Below are 11,660 nucleotides of genomic sequence, written 5' to 3'. Positions count from 1 at the left end.
ATTGATTAGAGGCTCCTATATATTCTCATGTCTAGTTTATTGTTGGGCTCTCTCATATTTTGTAATCATGTAATCCCCTATGGAGAACCTTGTACCTGACAATGCTAGAGATTGTGTGCAAGGTTCTTAGAGGTTGTACCAGACGTTCCTAGAGAGCGTGTGCAATCTTCTTAGAGATCGTACCAGACGGTTCGTTGAAACCGTGTGCGATCGAAGCAGTGGCACAATGTTTTGGTAATAATATATTTTCTTTTTGTTCTTGTGGTTTTATCTTATATTTCGCGTTCGATTAAACCATTGAGTGATATCTTGGGATGTTTGGGACTTACAGTAACTTTTCTGTCTATCCCGAGCTTTCGACAATTTGTCTCGAATTTGGAGGACTTTGTCAATCATTTCTTATAATAGCTCAGGACCGGTTAATTGCGAGTGACCGATCTCGTGCCATACAATAGGCGATCGACATTTCCTCCCATATAGGGCCTCGAATGGTGCCATTTGGATGCTGGTATGATAATTGTCATTGTACGAGAATTCAACTAACAGCAGGTCTTTGTTCCAATTACCACCAAAGTCTATGACGCACGCAAGGAGCATGTCTTCAAGAGTACGGATCGTTCTTTCAGTCCGTCCGTCGGTTTGAGGATGGAATGCGGTACTTAGGTTAAGCGACGTACCGAGTGCTGCTTGAAATGTTTCCCACAATCGCGACGTAAACCGAGCATCACGGTCAGAGATGATGTCACGAGGCGTACCATGATTACAAATGATCTCGTCGGTGTAGATTCGGGCTAATCGTTCCACCTTGTAGTCTTCTCGTATTGGCAAAAAGTGGGCTGATTTGGTCAAACGATCAACGACAACCCAAATGCTGTCGTGACTTGATGACGTGGTGTTAGTGCAGTAATGTCTATCGCCTCCGTCAATTCAAATTCGTAGCAGATTCTGAAGAAGACCAAAGCTTTATTTTGTATTTAGTAAGAAAAGGCAAGGTAGCAATATTGTAAATATGAGGGAATCTTTCATATGCCTTGGCCTATAAATAGGAGCTTTAGGGTTTACATTTTAGACTTTTTGTCATTTGTGAGATTTGGAGCTTGGTGGTTAGAGAGAGAAGCTAGAGAGAGAAAGTGCTCCAAGTATTGATTCAAGGTTTGTACTACTTTCATATCTATCAATGGAATCACGTTAAATTGTACGGTTTGTGTTTCGGTCTCGTTCGTGCACGGATTCCGCACGTCGCACGGTCGTTTCGCAATCGATTCGGAGTGAAAACCGGGACCTACAAGTGGTATCAGAGCAGGTGCTCGGTTGCGAAGATCAAACTCACATATTCGCACAAGTTTTGAGCAGATTCAGATCCAAAATCATTCAGATTTGTCAAATTTCTTCATATTTTCTTGTTCTTCACGTTTTTAACTGAATTTTGACTGATTGATCAGGTTTTCACGGTCGAAAATTGCTGATTTTTGGATATGATGTGCGAAAACACTTGATCTACAAGCCTACAAATTTTCAAGGTTTGTACAAAAACTCAATTTAATTTTTTTAATTTTATCATGTTTTTGGCTTTTTCAAATTTTTTAAATGGTTTTGCATTTTAGGGGGAGTAAGAAATTGTTAGAAAATACAAAAACATTAGAAAATTTGAAAAAGCCAAAAACATGATAAAATTAAAAAAATTGAATTGAGTTTTTGTGTAAAAAGAGGAAATGATAGTACATCAGTAGACAATCACAGTACGCTAAAGAATTGTAATGCTATAATGTGATAAACGGTCTCACTGATGATATGCCAGTAGATTTTTACACGCTTAGTAGATTGTTTTCGAGATATAAACCTAAATATCAATACTTTGCTCATTTCGTGGGGAACATCTCTCGGATATATGGGTAACCCCCGAAATCTTGTTTGAAAGGTCCCTTATTCTGAGATACCACGTCTTTATACTCAGTGATATCTAGGGTATTATTCCGGGACTTCTGCTAAATGGAAGTTCTGACCTAGTCCCCGAATAATACTTTCTGCATTGCTTGAAACATAGCATCGCCCTCAGCAAATTGATGAAACAATAAAATTGATAATCATTGCTGTTGTAAAAAAGATCCTCTAAAGGGGACACACCGAAAAGTCGAAGCCGTCATCTCTCTGTGTATACGGAAGTATCGACTTGAGCTCTCACGGCCCTCGCATCTAACCCCCTTACAGATATCATCTGTGGTATATTCACCTGTAAGACTGAATATTGGGATCTGGATACAAGAGTATATTCTGAGGTGGTACACGCGAATAAGTTTAAGTCCTTAAAACATTAAATGCGTATCTCAAATCAATTGAAGTTTGTGTGAAAATTTAAGTGGATCAATATACTGACAATCTAAGTGAATCGTTTAAAACTTAAAGTGTTTAAAGCTCAACGGTGCTAGTGATTTGTCATAAACTGATATGATCCTCTAAACACGAACTCAAACAAAAATATTGTCTGTAAATATGCTTGTAAATATTTCTTTACTGCTTTATGTTTCAGAAAAATTCAAAAAGATTTTTGATTCTATTTTATTTTCGACAACCGATATTTGAATGCTAAGTTTCAAAATCTAAGTATGCTGATTGTATTTCTGAAAATAAACAAGTTCATTAATTTGAGACTTAAAATTTTCAAAAATCAAAAAGAGTTTGTGAAATCTCCAAGGTCATTAAATTGGACTTGGATGATTTACTGTGAGGGATTTGGATGCTTAGATTGTTAAAATCTTTTGTAATAGAGCCAGTTTACGATCCGGTTCGCTAAAACTGCCAAATCCATGAAGTTTGTTGATAGGGGGAGAAAATCAAGTTTTCCTGGATATATTCATATTATTATATCTTAGAGCCAGGATCTTGATTTAGAGAGTTTAAAAAGAGCCAGAATACGATTTCTGGACGAATTCAAAACATTGTCACTTATAAACGTATGAGTGTTGCAGATGTTATTCCAGACTACGATCCCGAAAGCCGAATCTAAGGGGGAGTCTGAAGACAAGCTCAACGCAAACGAAAGCGTGAAAGGAACCAGGTATCGTTCCTGGAAGAGCTTGTAACCGGAAAGCCACGTGTCGATCCCAAAGCACGGAAGCTTGACGAAAGGGGGAGCATGAAGAGCTTACCGAAAGGGGGAGCTAAAGCTGAAGACAGATCCACGGGGATTTTGTTCGAGAAAGAGGGAGTCTATGGTTGCTGATTCCGTCAACCTTCAAGAAGACTCGGAGAGAAAGAAAGACAAGTTGCTACGAGTCTGACTACGAATTGACTGCGGCAATATCCAAGGGGGAGTCTGTTAGTGCAGTAATGTCTATCGCCTGCGTTAATCAGAACCGTAGCAGAAACAGAAGAATTATAGAGTTTTATTATAATATCTAGTTAAAAAGGGCAAGGTGGCAAACTTGTAAATAAGGGGAAATCTCTTATTCCTTGTGCCTATAAATAGAAGTCTTAGGCTTAGAATTTAAGACTTTTGGCCATTTGTGCAACTTGAAGCTTAGAGTGTAGTGAGAGAAACTAGAGAGAGAAAGTGCTTCAAGTGGTGATTCAAGGTTTGTACAACTTTCAGATTTATCAATGGAATCACATTAGATTGTACGTTCTTGTGTTTCGGTCTCGTTCGTGCACGGATTCCGCACGTCGCACGGTCGTTTCGCAATCGATTCGGTGTCAAATCCGGGACCTACAAGTGGTATCAGAGCAGGTGCTTGGTTGCGAAGATCAAACTCACAGATTCGTACAAGTTTTGAGCAGATTCAGAACCAAAATCATTCAGATTTGTCAAATTTCTTCATATTTTCTTGTTCTTCACGTTTTTAACTGAATTTTGACTGATTGAACAGGTTTTCACGGTCGAAAATTGCTGATTTTTGGATATGATGTGCGAAAACACTTGATCTACAAGCCTACAAATTTTCAGATCTTAATTCTTAACGGTTTGGGAGAAATCTTGAATTTTTGGTTCAAAAAGGGTGAGATATGTTTGCTGTTGATGTAGAAGATGCCAACCGATCGGCTAGCCCAGCCGATCGGCTAGCCCGGCCGATCGGCCAGCATCTCTAATCGTTCCACTGAACTGCCATTCATTAAAAACGTTGACTTGTTTGACCCTAGCCGATCGGCTAGGACTCACCGCCTTATTCAACCAATCGATTAGCAAATAATATCACAACTCATAACTGCATATCATTAAAAACCATTGACCTTTTGACTTCACCGATCTACCAACAAATCGTTTCATAACACATCACTTGTGTGTTTAATTAGTAATCATTGCTTGATCAGTGCACGTGACCATTTTAATTGTGTGATAGAATATTCATGTGCAACAATTTTGGTCCAATCATACTAAAGCAACTCAGTCAACATTTATTAGATTCATTAATAATCATGAACAAAATGTCACGTGATGTGCTTTTGACAAAATTCTCCAAGTAATAAAAGGAGTTCAAAAAGCAGGTAGACTACCCGTATCGGTAAGATCAAAGCAGGTAGACTAAAAAAAAAGCTCTCAAGACAATGAACCGTCGCCGGAAGTGTTAGCCGTAGTCCGCCTGTCGGTATAGCGGGTGAGGTCCTGCTGCTTCTCCCTGAAGTATCGGTCTGCACCTCCCCCCCTATTTTGACCCGGCGACTCCTCCTCCCGGCCGGTTTATCTTTTTTCTGTCGGCAATTGTCTCGTTCTCTCGGTTTCCCCTCCCTTCCCGCAGTGGTGTTTGGATCTCTTCGGGGCTTAGTGGGTCTGATATTGGTCGCGGCTATCTGAGCATAGTTAAGCTAGATCGATTCGAATTCCATTAACACCCTTAGGGTCTTGGTATCACTGCTTCGTTTAGTTTTTTCCGGAGGGGTCCGAAGAGTATTATTTCGATAGTGTCAATGGAACACTATTCATCTCGCGGAGGTGTAGAAGATGAAGGTGGGGAGCCTTGGAAGGACGTTCATTACCAGAAAAGCAGGAGAAAACCTGGCAACGGGGTGGAGATGACGTTCATAGTGCAAAACCTTCCGGATCGAGCATCAAAAATGGTGCTATGGAAAGCCTTTCAACCATACGGGTTCGTGTCAGATGCGTACGTAGCAAGAAAAAAGGATAAGAGAGGAAACAGTTTCGGTTTTATCCGTTACAAAGGAGTGGAGAATCTGGAAGCAACATTGTCAGGAATGAATACGGTTAGAATCTTCGAAGCAAAAGTTTTGGTGTCCTTGGCTAAGTACGATAGAAACCATAAACAATTTATATACACGTCAAAAACAGGCGGAGGAAAGGTTTGGAGACAGAAAGAAAATCCAAGTATGGATTATAATAATAATCATGGTGGTCATACAGGTGGTGCGACGATAAAGGAAGGAGTATCATATGCAAGTTTGTTCCAGAAAGATGTACAAGGTCATTCATACGGTGCTAAAGTGATCTCGATAAACAATAAAGGCTCCAAATATCCCCTACACTGCATCAACCGATCCATACATGGCGTAGCCAAAGATTTGGATACATTAAACTCCTTAAACAAAGTGCTTAGCAGTGGGGGTTTAAACAACTTTGGTCTATCATATGTGGGTGGTCTCAGTGTCTTGATCACAATTGGTGGCTCAGGGAGGGTTGAGGAAGTCATGACAAATAAGTCCGAGGTGCTGTCCGGCGTGTTCAGCCACTATAAAGTCTGGAAAGGGGAAGATCTACCGTCTGATCGTGTAGTATCCCTCCGGATCTCTGGAATCCCAGTCCACCTTCGTGACAACTCGGTATACGAGCAGATCGGAGGTATGTTTGGTAAAATAGTGAAGGAGTCCACTTTTTCCTGGTCGGTATCCGACAATTCGGAGGGTTCTATATTGGTTCTGGTCCCACTCGGGAAGCGAATAGAAGAAACCGTAGTCATTAACTGGGAGAATCGAAAGTATGTTATTTGGGTCGTCGAGGATGTACTAGCATGGAAGCCCAGTTTAGATGGGAACGACTCTGTAGTGGGAGATACCTCGGATGATGAGTACATGGAGGATTCAGACGAAAGTTCAGATGTGGAAGGAAGTGTGGACGGATGTAACACGGACGAGGAGGTGGAGGATGGAGAAATAAGATCTCCGGCTATAGAATCTCCGATTCCGGTGGTGGTGGAATTTCGACCGCCGTCGGGACCACCAGCAGATCCGGTAGTTGATCGGCCTTCGGAACTCGAAAAGACGGATAATGAAGGGTTGCATGAGTTGCATGAAAATACCACAATCAATAAAAAAGGATTAAATGACGTTGTGGGTCCCGAGAATGAGGCGGCGGGGTTTTTTGACAGTGAATTTGGTCTAGGGTCCCACGAGCTGGTGGATCAATTGAAAGATGATGGGCCTACTCCTAATATTGGGCTTGGAAAGAGAAGCAGAGAAGACAGGAGTCCTCCATCTATCGGATCAACACAGGGCCCACCAACTAGAAGCCACATTCATAATCCATTAACTGGTGATTTTTCCTTCGATCTTAACAGGTCTACATCAGAACTCTCCTATTTTGGAGAGACACTTGCTGGAGGCGAAAAATCATCTTCTTCGGAACAAAATCCGGGCGACGAACAAACTGGAGAAGGACCGACTAGGTCTTCGGAAGATTTTGGGGTTGGTCGGCCGGATCCGGGTGATGAAGTCGTTACAAACAAGGTAGCTGAAGATGTTTCGGGAACTGAGAAGGAGGTGGTGGAAACGATACAATTGGGGGCCAGATTGGGTTTCAATTTGAATGGAGCAGAAGATCTAGTGAAGAAGGTAATCTTGGAGGAAGGCGGACAAAATAATTTACCATGAATTACTTGTCCGTAAATTTGAGGGGGGTTCGAGACTCGAAGAAGGCGGATTGGGTTAGAGGATTGAAAACAACTCATGGAGCTCACTTCGTTGCGATTCAAGAAACAAAGGTTCCAGGTGACATTTCTTTTTTGGTAAAAAGGTTCTGGGGTAGATCGGTATTGGAGTATGAGGCGGTAGAATCAGTGGGTAGATCAGGGGGTTTGCTGACTATATGGGATCCTTCGATTTTCATAAAATCTGGGGTAGTAAAAAACAGAAATTTTTTGGCGATATTTGGGAACATGGTAATGTCCGGTGACTTGATAGCGGTAGTTAATGTTTATGCCCAAAATGATCCTGGTGAAAGACGTATTCTCTGGGCAGAATTATCTCAATTAAAAAACTCTTTCGGTGGGATGTGGGTTTTCTTAGGTGATTTCAATGAAGTAAGAAGACAGGAAGAACGACTGAACTCAGAATTTGTTGCCGTAAATGCACAGTATTTTAACCAGTTCATCTCACAGGCGGGCCTAATAGAGTATCAAATGGGGGGTAGAAAATTTACCTACAAATCAGATAACGGTGCAAAAATGAGTAAATTGGATAGGTTCCTAGTATGTCGGGATTTCATGGGAAAATGGCCTCTAGCAACATGTTTGGCCCTATCAAATTTGGCGTCAGATCACTGCCCTATCCTATTGTCTACGGTTCAAACAGACTATGGAAAGATACCGTCTAGAATTTTCAACTCATGGTTCGAGATTCCCGGGGCGGTGGAGCACGTGTTATCGTTAATGGGAGCATTTCACTTTGAAGGTCTTCCTGATCTGGCTTTAGATGTTAAACTAAAGTGGGTCAAAAGGAGAACAAAGGAGTGGGTTGGTATTAAAAAAGCGGAAATGGATAGTTCGTACATTAATAAATTGAAAAGGTTGGAAACTCTAGAAGTTGAGGCAGAACAAAGAAATTTGAATCAGGATGAGTTAGAGGAAAGAGCGGATTGTAAGTCGTTCATACAAGAGGCGGATAGATTGAAAGCTATGGATATGCAACAAAAATCAAGGACCCGGTGGGCAAAAGAAGGTGACGAAAACACGAAATATTTCCACGGTATAGTGAATGCCAACAAAAGCAACAATAGAATTCATGGCGTGTATATTGATGGCGTGTGGGTTGCGGATCCTCCGTTAGTAAAAGATCACGTTTTCTCGTACTTTGCAGATAAGTTTGTGGAGCCGGTGAACTCTAGACCGGTGTTGATGTGCCCATACCTGTCTCAAGTGTCCGATGAAGAAGCTAGCAATCTGGTTTGTCCTTTTACTCTAGCGGAAGTTAAAAGCGCGGTTTGGGAATGTGACGGTGATCGGGCTCCTGGTCCCGACGGTATAAATTTAAAATTTATTAAAAAGTTTTGGAATGTGCTAGATGGGGACTTCATGAGGCTTTTCCACCATTTTTTCGCTGCTGAGCAATTAAATACTGGATGTATGGCGTCTTTCTTGGCTTTGATCCCTAAACGGTCCGACCCCGGGGGCCTACATGAATATCGTCCGATTAGCTTAATTGGTTGCATCAACAAAATAGTATCAAAGGTCCTAGTAAACAGATTGAAGGCTGTGATTCACAAGTTAGTATCGGAGGAACAATCCGGTTTTTTGGCAGGCAGAAGTATACTCGACGGGGTATTAATTCTAAACGAGATTTTTCCATGGATGAAAAGGAATAAAAAGGAAGGAATGGTCTTCAAAGTTGACATTGAGAAAGCATACGATTCGTTAAGTTGGGAGTTCCTTAATTCTATTCTCTGTCAAATGAATTTCCCAGGTAAGTGGCGGAACTGGGTCATGACTATTGTAACATCGGTTAGAGCGTCGGTACTTGTTAATGGCTCCCCGACACAAGAATTCCCTTGTTCGAGGGGACTGAGACAGGGCGACCCTTTATCACCATTCCTATTTGTCCTAGCAATGGAGGCTCTATCTGGGATAATGAAACAAGCTTGTAACATAGGCTTTTTTAAAGGCCTAGATTTGCTACCGAATGGAGTCCCAATATCTCACTTTTTATACGCGGACGATGTAATTTTTGTGGGAGAGTGGAGTTTCAATAACTTGATAAATTTGAAACGTCTACTTAGATGCTTTTATCTAAGTTCGGGCCTGAAAGTGAATCTGAGGAAAAGCAGTCTTTATGGTGTCGGGTTGGAAGATAATCAAGTGCAACTAATGGCAAATATGATGGGGTGTGCAAGAGGGTTTTTCCCGTTTAAATATCTGGGGTTACAAGTAGGAGCCAATATGAACCTAATAAAGAATTGGGAGCCGGTGGTGGAAATATTTCAAAAAAGACTATCTCTCTGGAAGGCTAATACTCTTACATTCGGCGGCCGCATCACTTTGGTATGCTCGGTTCTCAATGCACTACCAACATATTACTTCTCTCTATACAAAGCACCCTTGGGGATTATAAAAAAGCTAGAAAGGATTCGTAGAGAGTTTTTATGGGGGTCGAATGATGAAAAAGAAAAAATGAAGTGGGTTGCATGGAGAAACATGATGACACCGAAAGATTTGGGTGGTATGGGGTTTGGGTCTCTTAGAGTAGCGAATCTAGCAATGCTTTCAAAATGGTGGTGGAGGTTTAAGGTAGAAAAGGATAGCTTGTGGAGAAAAGTGGTTTGGGAGATACATAAAAACTCTAGAGGTTGGAGCTTTATCCCAGCGAAGTCATCCCAGACGAGTCCATGGAAGCAAATATATAGTATAAAAGACGATTTCAATGCAGCAGGAGTTTGTTTGGAGTCTTTGTTTAGAGGTCGGCCAGGAATGGAAAGTGAAATATCATTCTGGAAAGAAAGATGGCTAGATGATATCCCTTTGTGCGAGAAGTTTCAGAACCTATTTCAGCTTGAAAGACATAAGAATGTGGCAATAAAGGATCGATTATCAACCGGTAGCTCGGGTCCTGTCCCAGCTTTCTCTTGGATTCGATCTCCGAGTTCGGTAGAGGAATTAACGGAATTACAGAATTTGGCTGGTGCATTACAAAGTCTCCAAATCGGTCATGGCTTGGACAGCTGGAAGTGGAGTTTGGATAGTTCGGGCAGCTTTTCCATCGGGAGCGTAAGAGAGAGATTGCAGAAGCTGTTATTCTCGGATATACAAGTCGAATTGGATTGGAACAGTTGGTGCCCAAAAAAGGTAAATTTCTTGTTATGGAGGCTAATCCAAGATAAGGTTCCGACATATACGGCTCTAGCGAGACGAAACATTGTGTTCCAAGATAATGTTTGCAAGATGTGTGGCGAAGAGACTGAGTCGGCCCTACACCTATTCGCCTCATGCAGAATCGCGGAACAAATTTGGGATCTTGTAGCTCGGTGGTGCCGAATTAAGCAGATTTTCGCACTAGAACTAAAGGATTTGGCAAAAATTCATAAAAATAACATTGGGTCTCAAAGGTGGAAGAAAGTGGTGAGTTTGGTGACCCAAGCAGCCATTTGGGTTATTTGGAAGAGCCGAAACGAGGCAGTTTATGATGGTAAACACCCTTATGTAAACAAGATGAAAGAAGAAATCAAGATACTTGGTTATACGTGGATAAAAAGCAGGGCAAAAAATGCTAATATATCTTGGAGTGATTGGTGTAGTTTCGATTTGTTAAATTTTGGCGTTTAAGGCAATGTAATCTTTTGTAAACTCTGGTGATCTCCTGGCCAATAATTTGGTTGCCCAGGAGAATTCGGAATAAAATTTTGTTGATCTTTCAAAAAAAAAAAAAATAAAAGGAGTTCAGTAAATCGGTCCAATCAAGTTTGTGTTAAGTGGAATGTTCATGCTTTGACTGAATTCATATTAAAGGTCCAATAGAAATGTGCTTTAAATAGTCTTTGTCGGCCATTAGAACAAGGTTGTCAATTTGTATGTGTAAATTGTTGGTTACTTTAATTGTTGAATCAGTTTCTCATATTATTCAAACCAATCGAACAGCAGCAAGTGTCATTCAATCGGCTGGCATAGCCGATCGAACAGTAGTCTTAGGTGAAACTTGAATCGGCTGGCGTAGCCGATCGAACAGCAGATTTAGTTGTCTCTTGGATCGGCTGGCGTGGATTACACGACCTCTTAACATTACACCACTGAATCCCCAATCCTTTGCTTGCTGTGCAGTGACAGTACCAATATCCACTAATCGTTGTTTCCAGATACGGTTGCCGGTTGACATCTCTTCTAATTCGTCGATACGAGAAGCAAATTGTTGTGTGGAGGAATCAATATCTCGACATAAGCCAAGAGGCAGATCTTGTGCCACTCCACCTGGTCGTATGAAACTGGCATGCATCCTGGCTCCCGAGACTCTTTCATAGAATTCCAACAATTTTTCCCGCTCCTCAAAAGCCCACAGGAACGGAGTTGATGCTCCCACATCCATAGCAGAGGTGAAACTTGGATCGGCTGGCGTAGCCGATCGAACAGCAGCATCACTGACACTCATTTAAAACTTTGACTTGTTGACCCTAGCCGATCAGCTAGGATTTCACTTTCGTTCCACCGGCATATTCAGGGGCGGAACTTATATATACGGTGCCGTAGCACGGGCTACGGCTCAACTTTTTATCGGTAGTGTAAAAATAAAATTATTCTTTTCGGTTTTTATATCAAGTATACCTCTGAACAACTACGAGGACACCCCTAAAAAAAGTCTGTAATAAACCCAAATCCCAATTGCCCAATATGTTAGCCCAAATCAATTGAAGATTGTAAATAATAAGCCCAATTGCCCAATATGTTAACCCAAAATAATAAAAGATTGTAAATAATGCCCAATGCCCTGAAGTTTTAATGCACGACACGGCACAACTACGA

General features: G+C 41.4%; 1 protein-coding gene across 1 annotated transcript; it reads right to left on the bottom strand.

The window, feature by feature from the left end:
* Window positions 1–10,797: 10,797 nt before the first annotated feature.
* LOC110870575 (NADH dehydrogenase [ubiquinone] iron-sulfur protein 2-like) lies at window positions 10,798–11,289 on the bottom strand. Its single transcript, XM_022119759.1, has one exon. It carries the CDS (start codon window positions 11,287–11,289, stop codon window positions 10,798–10,800), a length of 492 nt encoding a protein of 163 aa, XP_021975451.1.
* Window positions 11,290–11,660: the final 371 nt, after the last annotated feature.

The sequence above is a fragment of the Helianthus annuus genome, chromosome 8 (genome assembly GCF_002127325.2).
Source record: "Helianthus annuus cultivar XRQ/B chromosome 8, HanXRQr2.0-SUNRISE, whole genome shotgun sequence".
Lineage (NCBI taxonomy): Eukaryota > Viridiplantae > Streptophyta > Magnoliopsida > Asterales > Asteraceae > Helianthus > Helianthus annuus.
Note: the sequence above shows the minus strand (reverse complement) of the source record. Positions and strands in the feature narration are given on the sequence as shown.

What these genes read in the sequence shown, in the direction of transcription:
- LOC110870575 (XM_022119759.1), bottom strand. Translation starts at nt 11,289, where the DNA reads ATGAGTGTCAGTGATGCTGCTGTTCGATCGGCTACGCCAGCCGATCCA.